The 17,316-nt window shown below is 45.0% G+C and overlaps 1 protein-coding gene across 5 annotated transcripts in view; it reads left to right on the forward strand.

Moving 5' to 3' along the window:
• The window catches only part of SNX9 (sorting nexin 9), a 547,796-nt gene extending 530,718 nt beyond the window's left edge, over positions 1 to 17,078 (forward strand). For all 5 annotated transcript variants that reach the window (XM_069769362.1, XM_069769364.1, XM_069769363.1 and 2 more), the window contains 3 exons: positions 14,568 to 14,682; positions 14,798 to 14,889; positions 16,337 to 17,078. In XM_069769362.1, coding sequence (XP_069625463.1) covers positions 14,568 to 14,682; positions 14,798 to 14,889; positions 16,337 to 16,384 — 255 coding nt within the window. In that variant the 3' untranslated portion in view covers positions 16,385 to 17,078. The remainder of the gene's footprint in view (positions 1 to 14,567; positions 14,683 to 14,797; positions 14,890 to 16,336) is intronic.
• Positions 17,079 to 17,316: the final 238 nt, after the last annotated feature.

Below are 17,316 nucleotides of genomic sequence, written 5' to 3' on the forward strand. Positions count from 1 at the left end.
TAGTGGTAACATTTCTTTGATATGACTTGCTTTTATTTGTGAAAAAAGCGGAAAATTGGCAAAATTTTTGCAATTTTAAAACTTCGAATTTGTATGCCCTTAAATCAAAGAGTCATATCGCACAAAATAGTTGATAACATTTCCCACGTGTACTTTACATCAGTACAATTTTTGCAACTTTTTTTTTTGTTAGGAAGTTATAATGGTTAAAAGTTGACTAGCGATTTCTCATTTTTACAACAAAATTTGCAAAACCATTTTTTTTAGGGACCACCTCACATTTGAAATGACTCTGAGGGGCCTAAATGACAGAAAATACCCAAAAGTGACACCATTCTAAAAACTGCACCCCTCAAGGTACTCAAAGCCACATTCAAGAAGTTTATTAACCCTTCAGGTGCTTCAATTAAATTTTTGAAATGTGGAAGGAAAAAATAAACATTTACTTTTCTTTCACAAAAATTTTCCTTTAGACCTACGTTTTTTTAACTTTTGCAAGGGTAACAGGAGAAAATAGACCATACAATTTGTCGTGCTATTTCTCCTGAGCATGCTGATACCCCATATGTGGGGTAAAACCACTGTTTGGGCACTCAGAAGGGAAAGAATGCTATTTCACTTTTTTAATGTAAGATTTGCTGGCATAATTAGCTGAGGTCATGTCATATTTGGAGAGCCCCTGATGTGACTAAACAGTGAAAAAACCCATACAAGCAACCCCATTTTTGAAACTAGACCCCTTTGGGAACTTATCCAGATGTGTATTGAGCACCTTGAACCCACAGGTGCTTCACAGAAGTTTATTAAGTTGAGCTGTGAAAATAAAAAAAAAAATCAAGTTTTTCCCAGATATATCTTTTTAGCTCCATATTTTGTATTTTCACAAGGGTATCAGTAGAAAATGGACCCCAAAATTTGTTGTGCAATTTCTCCTGAGCTCACCGATACCCCATATGTGATCGAAAACTACTTTTGAGGCACAGTGCAAAGCTCAGAAGGGAAGAAACACCATTTGCTGCACTTGTTTGATGGTGCCATGTTACATTAGCAGAGCCCCTGAGGTGCCAACACTGCAGAATCCCCATAAGTGACCCTATTTTACAAGCTAAACCTTTCAATGAATTCATGTAGGGGTGCAGTGATTACCATATATTGACACCACTGGTGTATCACAGACTTTTGCACCATCGGGCAGTGAAGAAAAAATAATTTAGATTATTACTACCAAGATTATGTGTTAACACCAAGTTTTACATTTTCACACTGGGAAATGGGTAAAAATGGAGCCAAAATTTGTCCCACAATTTCTATTGAATGTAGAAATATACATACAGAGAGACTTGGGAAGGACGGAGGGCGATTTGTCTCCTGGAGCGCATATTTTCCTAGAATAGTTTGCGGATTCCATATAAATAGTCCCTAAGTGCTAGAAAAGCATAATATCCCCTCAAGTGACCACATTTTTGAAATTACAACCCTTTGGGAATTTATCTAGAGATGTAGTGACGATTTTGACTCCATGGGCGTTTTCCAGAAACAAGCAGAAATGGATGTTGCTGAGTGAAAATTGCAAACTGCCCTAGTAGTGAGCAGTACACTGTAGTGACCAGTGCATTATGCCCAGCTCATGCTTCTGCAGACATGCACCTGTATATTAGGCAGGCTATCATCACTATAGAAATGCTAAACGTTGGCGCTAAATGTGGTTTAGGCACACTGGGGCTCAAAAGGGAGGGGGGACATTTGCATTTGGGAGCAGAGAATGTGCTGAATTTCTTTTGGGGGTGAGTCACGATTTCACTTTTCCAGAACCTTTGTTCTACCAATAACATGGAAGCCCACTATATTTCCGTTAACAGATGACAGACCTGAGTGAGGGCTTGCTTTTTTGTGGATTGAGTTGAAGCTTTTATTGGGAACATTTTACATAACATTTATGATCATATTTATCCAGCGCTCTACGCTGAGTAGTTACATCGGGGTTTCCATCTTAATCTCTGAGGGATGTGACAGATGAAACTCCCGATGGATTCATTCACTATAATGAGGCAGCAGAGTTACTGAAAATTCTGTATTTCCTCTGTTCGGCGTTGTTCTTTTTCAGAAGTGCACAAAACTGTGTCCTACGGCACTTTTATGCAATCCTAAAAAGACTGACGATCACAGGTCCTATGGCATCCACAGTGCCTCCATCTGCCTCATTATAGGGAATCTTCCACCCGGGTTCTGTCTGAATCACGTATTTCAGAGATTTACCTGGAACCCCTCCGGTGTAAGCACTCAGGGTAGAGCGCAGGATAAATGGGCGACGAGCCTTAATGCGATCTTTGGGAGGCAGAATGATAGAAATCAACAGCATGTGAAAAATTGGTTTTATTTATTCTTTACGCCATTCCTCGTGCGGTATAAGTGATTAAGTAACTTTATTTTTCGGGTCAGTGCGATTACAGCGATACCAAATTTATATTGTTTTTTTATGTTTGACCGCTGTCGCATACCAAAAGACACTTTTTTTGCGATAACTAGTTTTTGCATCACAATATTTAGACAGCTATAATTTTTCCATATTTCAGCTGACAGAGTCATGTGAGGGCTTATTTCTAGCAGGACGAGCTGACATTTTATTGGTACCATTTTTGGACAGATGCCATTTTTTGATCGCTTTCTATTCCGCTTTTTGTGTAACCAGGAATTGCTTTTTTTTTTTTTTTTTTCTTTATAAATATTGTGAGATAGCGCTCACTAACGGGTTGGGGAATTCTCGCTTGGCAACAAGATAAATGCACAAGGGCACGGTTTTTAACACAAAGTCTATCCGGTTTATTCAGGTATCATAAACCGCAACCATGAACAGTTCATTACATCACTTCATATACGGCTTCATCTCGCAGACACTAAACATGCTGGACCTTACTTTGCCCAGTTGTCATGGGTGACCGCATGCCGCACAGTTCATTAGTTCATGGAACACAATAAGCACCAACAGTCTGTGGAGGTACCTTACGGGAGCTTCTGCTCCACCTGCTGACTCCTTGTCAGGCCTCTCTACCTGGGAAAGCTGCCTTACGGGGATCACCAACTTGCCTGACAGGCATACACCAGTCGGTTCCAGACCCACTGGACTCGAGGAACTTCCCCAACACAGTAGCCATCATTGGGTCTGCAGGTCCTTGGCTTCACCTCGTTCTCGTCAGGGATCCGGTCCACACACAAAGGACCTCCCAACACAGAGGCAACTCAGGATCACAGCCTCAAAAGGTGCTCTTCAGGGATCTGGTCTTCACTCTGGACCTCCCAACACCCAAGCCACTCAGGACCACAGCCTCACCAGGTGCTCTTCAGGTATCCTGTCCCCACTCTGAACGTCCCAACACCCAGGCCACTCAGGTCCATGACCTCACCAGGTGCTCTTCAGGGATCCGGTCCCCACTCTGGACCTCCCAACACCCAGGCCTTTACTCTTAGGCTTAGTTCACACTGCGTTAGCAGCCCGTTCAGCACATACGCTAACGGGCTGCTGTAACGCAAGTGCTAGCGTTTGCATTGCGCTAGCGCAGATAGAGCATCTGCTAGCTCTATCTGTGCTAGCAGTGACGGACCCGAAAATGCTGCAGCCAGTGTCTCCGGGTCCGTCACTCAATGACGGCACATCCCTAGCACATGCCCATTGTGGGCGTGCGCTAGCGATGCGTCCGACATTGCTTTCAATGGCGGCGTTAACGGACTACGTTACACCACGTTATGCCACGGTGTAACGTAGTCCGTTTAACGTACCACCATGACGCAGTGTGAACCCAGCCTTACAGGACCTTCCAGCCCAGAACCATTCAGGTCCATACACAGGGACCATGTGACCACACCCTGGTCACATTATATACTTGTAACCACTCCCATAGGTGAGAGGTGTGGGTGTGGCTAGTTTGACACTCCCAGCTATCATAACTAGCCCTGCTAACCTCCCTCTAAAACCATAATTAGTTGTGGGACTAGAGGTCCCAGAACAACCTTACTTCAGGCTTACAGCGCAGAGTATCTTCCTCTGTGACACACATATCGGTCATTAACAATAATGCCAGACTTTGTCTCATCACCATAGTTATGCCTGCGACTGCCATGCATTCCTATGGCCTCAATACGCCTCCATGCGTATTCTGGGGAGACCATGCAGTGCCCCCTACTTGTAACAGTGGTCACTGCATCACAAAATATATACCGTTCCATGTGTGGAAAAAGTGGTAAGTAAGCTTTATTCTTCGGGTCAGTGCGATTACATTGATACCAATTTTTTTTTTTTATGTTTTGACGCTTTTACACAATAAAACTATTTTATAGAAAAAATAATTGTTTTTTTCATCGCTTTATTCTGAGAGCTATAACTTTTTTACTTTGCTGATGGAGCAGTATGATGGCTTGTTTTTTGCGGAACAAGATAATGTACCTGTTTTATTTTCATTCATCTTTTTGTTCGCGTTTTATTGCACTTTTTTTTTTTTTTAACCAATAAATTTTTATTGAGAAATTGCATGTTAACCTACACATCAGTGAACTTCGGGAAAAGGAGGGGAAGGAAGGGAGGGGGGATGAGGGGAAAAATCCAGTGCAAAATACATGAAGACCACAGCATAATCAGTACAAAATACACAGTTACAGTGTCAAGTACAGCAAAAAAGGAAGTTAAAGAAACATACGTTTTAAATGAGGGCAAGAGCAGACTGGGAGATGAATGCGGAGGACACCCAGGGGTCCCACCATGAGAGGACCCTAGTTTTCCTCGACAAACCCTGGGCCATAATAACCTCATAGCAGAAGTGTAAGTCGATTTTGGCAATCAGTTCGGCTCTGGAAGGGAGATCCGAGGACTTCCAATGTTTCGCAATACATTGTCTGGCGGCAACTAGGACATTAGAGACTATGGGCCGGGGAGGGGATATCGATGAGGGAAATGCCCAGGACAGCGAGCTGACCACTCAGCGCCAGGGGGAGACGAGTCAGATCAGTAATCAATGCCTCCACCTCACGCCAGAAGGCCCGAATCTGCGGGCACGACCACCAAACATGGGAGGAGGACCCCAAGGCGCCACACCCCTTCCAACAAAGAGGGGAGGAAGACGGGGAAAACTTCGCCAAGCGGACGGGGGTAATGTACCAATGTAGCTGTATCTTTTTCACCTGTTCCAAGTGGCCAATGCATGAGGAGAATTTAGAGGGATGTATCATTGCAAACTGCCAATCCTCCAGGGAGGCCTCAAAGCCCAGCGAGGACTCCCAGGAAGTCATAAATTGAAATTTGTCAGTGGAACCATAGGATATGAGGGCTTTGTAGATAATGGAGATGCCATGGGGCAATATAGTGGCTGGTCTGAAGAACCTATGAGCCGGGTCCTCTGTTAAAGGCGGGGGCGCCCCGAACGACCGACGTGACCTGAGAAAGCTACGGAGCTGAAGATATTGGAAAAAGTCAGTGATATTTAGGGAAACTCTCCCTGAGAGGTCCTCAAATGACAGAAGGCCATCCGAGCCAAATAGGTCCGCCACCCGGAGCACCCCACGACTTCTCCAGGAGGAAAGAGAAATCTGCCCGATAGCATACTCCAAAGCCTGCAAAGAGACATAATCATACATGAACCCCAAATGGGAGGAGCTAAGCAGTGCCCAGAGTTTAGCAGCATTCCTGATAGAGCGGAGACAAGGGCCCACAAGAGGAACCCGAAGCAGCTGAAGTTCTAAGAGTAATTTAAGCGAGTTTTGGGGGGCAAAGTGAGACTCAATAAGGAACCAGGGCAAGCATGAGTTCCCCTCCCACCATATTTTAAGGGGCTCAAGGATCGCCGCCCTATAGTAAGACTGCACCGCAGGAGCGCCCAGCCCACCCACAGAGTACGGTAGGGACATAATCCGACGTCTGACCGTATGTGGTTTCTTGTTCCAAATAAACCGATCTATAAGCGATTGAAAAGCTGAAATAAACTTCGAGGGGATAAAAAGGGGGAGGCAACGGAAGAGATACATAATTTTAGGTAGGAACAGCATTTTAGAAGTTTGTATGCGGGCCATCCATGAGAGCGTCGCATTCGATAGATGATCCATGCCCTTCCTGACCTCCGCAAGAGTTTCCTCACAATTTGCGCGAACTATATTGTCTAACCTAGTTATCCTGATACCTAGGTACGTGAAGCCCAGGGGAGCCCAAATGAACGCGTATTGTGATTGAATTTGGATCTGGAGGGGAACCGGGAGAAAAAGGGGAAAGATTGTGGATTTAGTCAAATTAAGTTTGTAGTATGAAACCGCCGAGAACTCAGTTACAATGGAGGTGATCGCGTTCAACGAGGTTAAAGGATAGGTGCAGGTCAGTACCACATCGTCGGCATAGAGACCAATTTTGTGTTCAGTTCCCCCCACCACAATTCCCCTTATGTCCGCACTTTGCCTGACCATTGCAGCCAAGGGCTCCATGACCAGAGCAAAGATGATAGGGGAGAGGGGGCAGCCCTGATTCGTACCGTTCCGAATGGGAAATGTCCGAGACCCAAAACCCGCCGATCGAACCTACGCACAGGGGTTGGAATATAATGCCATGACCGCTCTACCAATTTGCCCGGTGAGCCCAAATTTCTCCAGTGTGAGTTCAATATATCCCCAGTGCACCCTGTCGAACGCTTTTTCGGCATCAAGCGACAGACCACCCCTCTCCACCACATCCAAAAGATCCATCAGGCGCCTGGTGCCATCCCTGGTCTGTCTGCCAGGAACAAACCGCACTTGGTCTGCGTGAATGAGGCCAGGGAGAACTGAGAATAATCTGTTGGCCCAGATTTTTGCATAAATCTTCACGTCGCAGTTTAAGAGTGCTATCGGGCGGAAGTTCCCCGGAGATGTTGGGGGTTTCCCTTGTTTGGGGAGAGTCGCTATGGAAGCCTCCAACCCCTCAGCCCTAATACTGCCTGTCGACAACCAATTATTAAAAAGGCGGAGAAGATAAGGGTAGAGGGCAGAAAAGAACTGGGCATAGTAAAGAAAAGAAAAGCCATCTGGCCCAGGGGAGGAACCTTTATTGGCCTCTCTGACAATCTGCGAGAGCTCAGACTCGACAATGGGGGAGTTTAGGAAAGAGAGCTGCTCCGAAGTGACCGAGGGGAGATTAGCCTTCTCCAAGAATGCCAAAATTGACTCCCGCGAAGGCTGGGGAATCCCTGGGTCAGACCCGAGGTCATAGAGAGAGGAATAATAAGATGCAAACTCCTCAGCAATATGAATAGGGTTGCACACCTGGGAACCGTCAGGCCTGAGCAAGAATGGGATCTTGGATTGAGCCTCTCTCTTCCTAACACGTCTAGCCAGAACAGCACCCGCTCGGTCCCCCATTGTATAAAATTTAGCTCTAGTTTTCCTCAGAGTCTTCTCAGCTTTATGGAGGAGCAGGTTGCCGACATGCATGCGAGCTGTGGAGAGATCAGAGAAAAGCGCTGGTGTAGGGGATAGTTTGTAAGCAGTCTCGAGATGAGTTAATTCATCTAGGGCAGACTGGAGAGCTGCATTATACTTCCTTTTGGCCGTTGCCACCATCTTAATGAGACAACCCCTAATTACCGCCTTGTGGGCAAACCATAGGGTGTCGTCACATATGTCAGGAGTATCATTGGAGGCAAAAAATTCCCGCAAGGCCTCCTCTATACCCTGGGAGTTGGATTGGTCAGCAAGGAGATGGGCGTTGAGACACCAGTGTGCGGGAGGCCTGATGGCCAAGGGGTCTTTTAGAGTAAGGGACACCGGGGCATGATCCGACCAGGTGATACTGCCTATATCTGCTGAGATGCAGTGAGGAAGAGCCATGTCATTCACCAGCACAAAATCAATCCTGCTGTAGGAACCATGCCTGGGAGACAAGAACGTGTAGTCTCTCTCGCCGCAATGCAGATATCTCCAGATATCATGTAGGTTGAAAGAGTTAGTTAAAGGACCTGCTTCGCATCTTGACAGGGAGGAGGCAGAGCAGTCCAGATCTCTAGACATTGGAGCATTGAAATCACCAGCAATCAGTTTGTGACCGTGTTGGATGTCGTGTAGAATTTTGAAAACCCCCTCCAGAAACTTGAGCTGCCCTACATTAGGGGCATAGATCGAGGCAATGGTGTAGGGTGCATTGTTAATCAGGCATAGAACCACAATGAACCTACCCAGCGGATCCGCTATAGAGCGAACCAGCTGAAAGGAGTTGGCCCTGCTAAAGAAAATGGCTACTCCTGCCTTTTTTGACGGGCCATTAGCAAAAAATTGGTGCGGGAATAAGCCTGAGTGCATTCTAGGGTTATCACATTCCAGCAAGTGTGTTTCCTGAAGACACAAATTATCATGGCGGGATTTGCCCAACTGACGCCACACAACAGACCTCTTGCCCGGAGAGTTGAGACCATTAACATTAATTGAATAAAATGAAATACTCATAATGAGGTCATGTAAACAGTTTTGCAATCATCTGGACACCGATAACCTGTGTATGAGAATAGAAGACATGTGGCCAGTAAACTAGAGCATACATGTGGGAATACCGGAAGAAGGGAAGAAAAAGAAGGGAGGGCACAAACAAGACATACGACAAATAAACCAGCGGACCGAGGTCCATTCAGGGATACCCTGAGTCCAAAAGGTGAGAATCAGAAAAACAGTTCACCTACGGGGCAAACAAATGCTGCGGATACACTCGAAAGAGGGACCAGCGCAGCTTAAAAACAAGAAAAAGGAAAACAAAGTAAATCCGTGCGGGAAAATAGCCAGGAACCATAGATGCAGTGGGCTCAGGCCACCTCCCAGTCCGGTGTAATGCGGGCCCTGAGACCTCCGCCACCTCCAGGCCTTGAAAGGGTACCCGAGACCGGAGAGTCAGGAGTTGAGAGTCCCCATTTGGAGAGAGCGGTAGCTGCGTGAGACTGAGTCAGGCAGGTGGTGATCGATCCATCTTTGCGGATGAGGAGCTTGGTAGGAAACCCCCAGCGGTACTGGATGCCTTTCTCTCTGAGGATAGTAGTATAGGGGGCAAAGGCCCTCCGAAGGGCCAAAGTACCCGGGGAGAGATCTGGAAAAACAGAGATGCGTGCAAATCTTTCAAGGAGGGCTGGACTCTTCCTTAGAGCCTGGAGAAAATCTTCCTTCATTTCATAGAAGTGTATGCGTGCCAGCACGTCTCTTGGGACGGAGGGGCCCAGACCAGACAGTTAAGGGATCCTGTGCACACGGTCAATTATGATATCCTTTGGAGCAAACTGAGGGAGAGCTGCAGCCATAAAGTCCTGCAAAAATAGCTTCAAATCCCCTGCAAGGACAGATTCCTCAATGCCTCTGAGTTTAACGTTATTTCTCCTGGACCTATCTTCCAGGTCCAGAGCTTTAGAGTGGATTTTAGTGGCCAGGGTTTGCAGGGTCTCATGAGCGTCCCAGAGTTCGTTATGGCAACAGACCAGCTCCGCCATCTTGCGTTCCAGGCGGTCAGTGCGATTACCCAGCTCCACCACCTCCCCTCTTAGTTCAGCCAGCATAGTGCGCATATCCTCTTGGATGGAGGTTCTGAGGTCTCCAAGTAGGCCCTTGAGGAGAGCAGCAGTCACCGGACCGTCAGCTGAATCCGACGCCGCAGTGCCTGAGTGCGACGCTGCTCCGCCTGAATGTAACGCTGCTCCGCCTGAATGCGACGCTGCACCACTTGATTGCGACGCTTGAGCGTTGCGTTGCGAAGAGCGGGAAGGCCTGGGGGAGGTCGGCGCCATCTTGGATTTCGGCGGTGGCTGTGGGGTGGCCGCAAAAAAATCAGGAATTCTCCTGGAGGGATCACGGGCGCCCGCTTTAGATTTCCCCATACACTCACCGGGAACCGGTACCGATATCGTGGAGGTGAACGAGAACGCTGAGGAGGTAGATATGGGCCGCTTTAAGGTTCCTGGCTGCGGAGCTCCCGCTCTGTGCGACCTACTCCATCGGCAGTCAGGCCACGCCCTTTATTGCTCTTTTTCTTCAGCGGTATGATGATAAAGCATTGTTTTGTTTTTACGGTGTTCATTGAAGGGGTTAACTGGTGAGACATTTTTACAGAGCGGGGTTTTTCGGATGCAGCGATGCCAAATATGGTAGATAGGCAGGGAAGGAGGCATCTCAGGTTTTGCCCTCTGCAGGCATTGCGAAACCACCTTCCCTGAATGACCCCACAGCCATCTTGCCATCAGGGGTCTCCATTCACTGCTCAATGCTACTCTATGTTGCTGCTGTCACTACTGACAGTGGCATCAGAGGAATTATATGCATGCGATCGGTGCTAGCACCGATTGTGGGTGTTGCTGCAGGGTTTCAGCTCTCATACAGAGCTGACACCCAATCACTGCTGCACTCAGCGTGAGGCCATGGGATTGTGGCGCCGTACATATACTGCAGTATATGTACAGCACATATCGGGAAGGGGTTAAATATCCAACTGGTTCTTGACAGGAAAAAGGTTCCCCAAAGAATTCAGGTAAGTTGTTGAAAAAAGTGAGGCTTATTTCCCATAACACATGCACTCATCAATATCGAAGGGCTCAGCCAATAGTTGGTGATGAAGATGATGGTGGAAATAACCTCCCATACATCCATGTTAGATTTCGGACTGCTGATCTTTTTGTTCTCAAAGCGATAATGTCACTGGTGTGACAGACAGTCATCCTGGATCCGGCTGTAGAAGGTCAATATGATTAGCTCCGCAAGCACCTTCTTGATTTTTGCATCTCTGTTATGGAGTGATATCCTTCTCCCTCAAGGACCTAACTGCTACATCCACCTTTTGCTGCTAATTAACACCCTTGCTGAAGGTTTAAATACCTTCGGTCTCTTCATCTAGGTGATGGTGTTAGCTCAATTTCCCTCTGTCTGGTTGACTGTACTAGCTGTTGGCTAGTGTCTTCTTGGAGTACTCTTGGAGGATTGCTGGTGTGATATCTTGGTGGTCTTCCCAAGCTAGGTGTATCCACTTGTTTGTCCACCCTCTGTCTTTAGTTGTAGTGGGGACTGACTAGCAAACCCCGTCCCCTCCCTATCCAGGGCCTATTGCTAGGGTTAGGCAGGGATTAGGATCCTGCTCGGCGATAGGTGCGGAACCTATTTAGTGATCCCTCAGTGGCTTGCCCCCTATTTTACATACTGTATATCTTATTGTTTGGAAAAAAATTACATTCATCATGCAGGCAGCGCCTGCACTGCAGCATGATCGGATATATAATATCCATATATTCATTTTATTTAGTGATAAAAATTTCATGAGAAAAAAAAATTGTTCCTCAAAATGGCGCCGGCCATGCCTGTGCAGTTGCATAATTTGAAACATGATAGATGCTACTGCGCAGGCGCCACCGCCATTTTGCTAGAGGGAAAAATATTGTCTCCACCAAGATGGCGCCGGCCACACCTGTGCAGTAGCATCGATCGGCGATCCGATAAATGCTACTGCGCAGGTGCGGCCGACACCATCTTGGTGGAGACCACGTGGCTCCCACCCAGAGGATGCAGATAGAGATGAATGCAATGGTGAAACGGAGCCGTCGGCTGTGAGAGTCCTTTTACTGTATGCAAGGGTCATCATGCTGTGTGAGGTATCATACGGTGAGTAGTTGCATTTTTGTTGACATCATACTCTATGAAAGCCATGAAAGAGTTATCGAAGTGGGTGACTACACTAAGGGGCTTCAATAAGGACAAAATTATGTAAATGTAGAAATAGATATCCCTCTCACTGTTTTTAATGGTTGAGATATACCCTTCTGTGACTTCACATACAGTGGGGCAAAAAAGTATTTAGTCAGTCAGCAATAGTGCAAGTTCCACCACTTAAAAAGATGAGAGGCGTCTGTAATTTACATCATAGGTAGACCTCAACTATGGGAGACAAACTGTGAAAAAAAAATCCAGAAAATCACATTCTGTTTTTTTTATCATTTTTTTTGCATATTATGGTGGAAAATAGGTATTTGGTCAGAAACAAACAATCAAGATTTCTGGCTCTCACAGACCTGTAACTTCTTCTTTAAGAGTCTCCTCTTTCCTCCACTCATTACCTGTAGTAATGGCACCTGTTTAAACTTGTTATCAGTATAAAAAGACACCTGTGCACACCCTCAAACAGTCTGACTCCAAACTCCACTATGGTGAAGACCAAAGAGCTGTCAAAGGACACCAGAAACAAAATTGTAGCCCTGCACCAGGCTGGGAAGACTGAATCTGCAATAGCCAACCAGCTTGGAGTGAAGAAATCAACAGTAGGAGCAATAATTAGAAAATGGAAGACATACAAGACCACTGATAATCTCCCTCGATCTGGGGCTCCACGCAAAATCCCACCCCGTGGGGTCAGAATGATCACAAGAACGGTGAGCAAAAATCCCAGAACCACGCGGGGGGACCTAGTGAATGAACTGCAGAGAGCTGGGACCAATGTAACAAGGCCTACCATAAGTAACACACTACGCCACCATGGACTCAGATCCTGCAGTGCCAGTCGTGTCCCACTGCTTAAGCCAGTACATGTCCGGGCCCGTCTGAAGTTTGCTAGAGAGCATTTGGATGATCCAGAGGAGTTTTGGGAGAATGTCCTATGGTCTGATGAAACCAAACTGGAACTGTTTGGTAGAAACACAACTTGTCGTGTTTGGAGGAAAAAGAATACTGAGTTGCATCCATCAAACACCATACCTACTGTAAAGCATGGTGGTGGAAACATCATGCTTTGGGGCTGTTTCTCTGCAAAGGGGCCAGGACGACTGATCCGGGTACATGAAAGAATGAATGGGGCCATGTATCGTGAGATTTTGAGTGCAAACCTCCTTCCATCAGCAAGGGCATTGAAGATGAAACGTGGCTGGGTCTTTCAACATGACAATGATCCAAAGCACACCGCCAGGGCAACGAAGGAGTGGCTTCGTAAGAAGCATTTCAAGGTCCTGGAGTGGCCTAGCCAGTCTCCAGATCTCAACCCTATAGAAAACCTTTGGAGGGAGTTGAAAGTCCGTGTTGCCAAGCGAAAAGCCAAAAACATCACTGCTCTAGAGGAGATCTGCATGGAGGAATGGGCCAACATACCAACAACAGTGTGTGGCAACCTTGTGAAGACTTACAGAAAACGTTTGACCTCTGTCATTGCCAACAAAGGATATATTACAAAGTATTGAGATGAAATTTTGTTTCTGACCAAATACTTATTTTCCACCATAATATGCAAATAAAATGTTAAAAAAACAGACAATGTGATTTTCTGGATTTTTTTTTCTCAGTTTGTCTCCCATAGTTGAGGTCTACCTATGATGTAAATTACAGACGTCTCTCATCTTTTTAAGTGGTGGAACTTGCACTATTGCTGACTGACTAAATACTTTTTTGCCCCACTGTATGCATCGTGACACCCCATCTATTCCGACGAATGTGTTTGTTTGGGGGGTTTTTTGGGGGGGGCAAATAGGACTTTTGCTATGGGGGCCCAATAATTTTCATGTATGCCCCTGGTTACATGAATATTTAGGTACCTTTTTAACATGTGCCATACACCATCTTTTGTTGTGAGACAATCATAGTCCATAGAAAAGCATATGCAATTCAATTTACATGTCATTGCAATACAATATAGTTTTGCGGATACAAATTAGTCAAAGGTCACTTGATTTTAAAAGGGATCTCCAAGAATATAATAAAATGTTTCCTCCCCCTCACTTAGTTAAAACAGCAGCCTGTCCTACTCGCTTGTCAGGACGGGCTCCAGTCTGATGAAATGCAGTTCCTGAGACCTGTGTCTCAACTGACAGAAGAGCTGTTTAGTAAGCACAAATGCCTTATCTGCTAGAGAAGTGTGTGACAGGAGAAAAAATAAATCTTTTCCTTGTTTGATAGAGCATGAAGGACTGAGTCTGGAGAAAAAATCCACTGTACTTTTTCTGATGAGGAGATTTATTTCTTCTGATGTTGCAGACCCTTGTCCAGCAGCTCACTGTATGAATAAAGGCTTAGGTCTTTTCTATTTGTGCTTGGATCTTTTGTCAGAGAAGCAGGTCTTGCTAGCTGTGTCTTCTCAGACCCGTTTTGACACGTAACAAGGATGGGCTGCCATTTGAATTATATGATGGAGGCCATTTTACTACGTTCTTTGAGAGCTCCTTTAAATAGGTGTAACAAAGAATCCAGAAATATAGTGTACCACATCCTAAAAATCTCTGTTATGGTCAGTTAACACGGACTGATCAGTGATACAATATGACCACCGATTGGTAAATCAAACTAAATGATGCGCACTTGTCAATCTATACTAGACAGAGGGTGCCATAGTTCTCTGCAGCATAAGTCTTGTTTACATAAGAAAATACACTGCGGAGAACGATGATTATTTTTTCTTTTTCTTGGTCATCAGGTGATTGACTGCCTGTTTACACAGCAAAATAATCGTGAAATGATCGATTTTAACCATGCTCATTCACGATTATCTTGCAATGTGTATGCAGCTAAACTTATACAGTTATTGCAGATGCCTATCTGCTCTTTAAAATATTTTGCTTGCTTTACCATTACAGGCAGCCATTGAAAAAGTAAAGGAAAGTGATAAATTGGTGGCTACTAGTAAAATTACTCAGCAGGACAAAGTAAACATGGTGAAGAGAGTGAGCACAATGTCATTTGGACTTCAAGGTAATGTGTGTATTTATATATATATAGAGAGAGAGAAAAAATACCTGCTGTGTAATCTGGCATTGACTCTTATTCAAGTTACTTTTCTACTTCCTGTGTTTTGTTTTGCCTACAGCGGAAATGAATCATTTTCACTCCAATCGAATTTATGATTATAACAGCGTCATTCGTCTGTACTTGGAGCAGCAGATAGAGTTTTACGAAACGGTAAGATTTTCGTTTTATCATCCTTGTAAATCACCATCTGCTAATGTACTGTGAGTTGCATGGCCAAGGAGAGTGCCAGTTTTAAAGCGAACCTTTCAGCTGTTTTGGCCGCTATAAGATGTGGCCACCGCCTTTCAGGGCTTATCTTCAGTATTCTATAATGCTGTAGATAAGCCCCCAATCAGACCTGCAAGATAAGAAAAATAAGTTTTATTATACTCACCTGGGGGGTCCGGTGCTGTCCAGTCCGATGGGTGCAGCAGGTCCGGGTCCGGCACCTCCCTTTTTCGTGCGACGACGCCCTCATGCTTGCTTCATGGTCCCCGGCATCGCGCTCCTGCACAGGCGTACTTATTTGACCTGTTGAGGGCAGAGCAACGTACTGCAATGCGCAGGCGCCTTGAAAGGTCAGAGAGGCCCTGTGCACTGCAGGAATTTACTCTACCCTCAACAGGGCAGAGAAGTATGCCTGCGCAGGAGCGCGATGCCAGGGAGCTATGAATCAAGCAGGAGGGTGGCATTTCAAGAAGATGGGATGCGCCGGACCTGCGACACCCATCAGACTGGACTGCCCTGCAGGTGAGTTTAATAAAACTTATTTTTCTTCTCTCGCAGATCAGATCGGGGGCTTATCTGCAGCATTTTAGAATGCTGTAGATAGGCCCTGAAAGGCAGTAGCCGTGTCTTAGAACGGCCAAAACAGCTGACAGATTCCCTTTAAAGAGTACATTTCAGTGAATTTTGGTGGCACTTGATTATTCTGTGTCCTCACGCTAATGATGTGCCCTCCATGTTCGGTTTACAGTACTGGCTTTCCCAATGCGGTGTCAATCATCAATGAGGGAGGCAGGGGTGTACAAAACATGCAGATTTAACCGTTCCCTGCAGCGCTCAGGCACGTTAAGGGTGTTCAAAGCACCTTAATTTTCAAATTTAAGTACACTTCATATTCAGAATGGAGCAGTGCATTTCGAAATCTATATGTATAACTTTAAAGGGGCTCTATTCACTAGAAGCCTAGGTACCAGATTCATCAAGACTGGTTATTTTCTTGCCAATCCTGATGAATGGGCATGATGGAGTCAGATGCTCCTGATTCATGAAGAGGTGTAGATCTCTGATGAGTGGTTTGCGCCTATGTACACCATGCTAGAAAACCCGCTGCAGCATCCAGCTCTGTACATTTTGTCGTAGTGAAATTGGTGTGAAAATGCTGAAAGTTGCAGAATATTTGCACAGCCAGAGTTGGGCCAATATTAGCCATTTTTCCAAGCAATTTTCACCAGAATTCCGTCAAAATAGCTGTAATAAATCGGGGCCTGTGTGCTTAATTTACAGTACATACTACTGAGAGATTGATTTTACATCATGTGAGAATAAACATAAATGCCACACAATACAGTGTGTTAACACCGTTAAGCATACATGTACATGTATTTGTTTTCAGATTGCCGAGAAGCTGAGACAAGCACTTGCCCGCTTTCCTGTCCTGTAAATATTCCAGTACCCATATTTGAAGGATATTTGCAAGTGGCTATCTGTGCATAATTGTGAACGTTGCAAAATAGCCCTTGGACGTTGCCCACAAAAGGATGAGCTGGTAGCTTACATTGCAAGTACAGAAGATTTGTGTACGTGAGATGGTCACGTTGAAGCCAGTTATATTTTTGAGAGAGCTTTTTCCTAGTGCACTTAAATATAACAGTTTACAAAATACATGTCCATGTTAAGTTCATATCTGAACATTATATATATTTCATCACAGCTTTCTGCTTCTCAGCTTGGTCTCTGCTAAAGGTCAGAGAATCCTTATGAGGATGACACCAGAAAGAGCCTCAGTTCACTTTTGTGCCTTTTTGCCGGTGACTACCACAACTGCCTATTTGATTGGACCTTAATTTTTGAAGAAATTGAAATGTTATATTGGCTAACGAACAATTGAAAACATTTTAAGTGCACAGGAAATAATTATTTTTACTTGTGCTGCATTCATTGTGCAATCTACATGTAATACACACCATTGTCTTTGCCCAGCCTTGTTACAACTAATTTTTAATCAGACTTGGCTGTGCAGCTCAGGTTAAAAAAAAAGTTTCTTTTTCTATTAATAAACAAGGGAAACTTCTATTTCACCTATGAATGGAAAATTCATTTGTTTCTACTATAATTAAATAAATGCTTACACCTCAGTTTATGATCTTCATATAATTTTGTTTTTATATTTAAACTGGATATTGGTTTTACGTTTCCACCAGGCAAGCTGGACATCTTATTGTACTGTACTTCCGGTTTTACCCATCATGAGATGTTTCTTGTGTGGCAACTTGGTATTGAAACCTTTTTTCATAGATCATCATCAGTTGAACCAGATGATATTATTTTTCACTAAATGGCAGGATTACTTTCTAATTACTGATAGATTTCAGC

Source organism: Ranitomeya imitator, chromosome 5 (assembly GCF_032444005.1).
Source record: "Ranitomeya imitator isolate aRanImi1 chromosome 5, aRanImi1.pri, whole genome shotgun sequence".
NCBI lineage: Eukaryota > Metazoa > Chordata > Amphibia > Anura > Dendrobatidae > Ranitomeya > Ranitomeya imitator.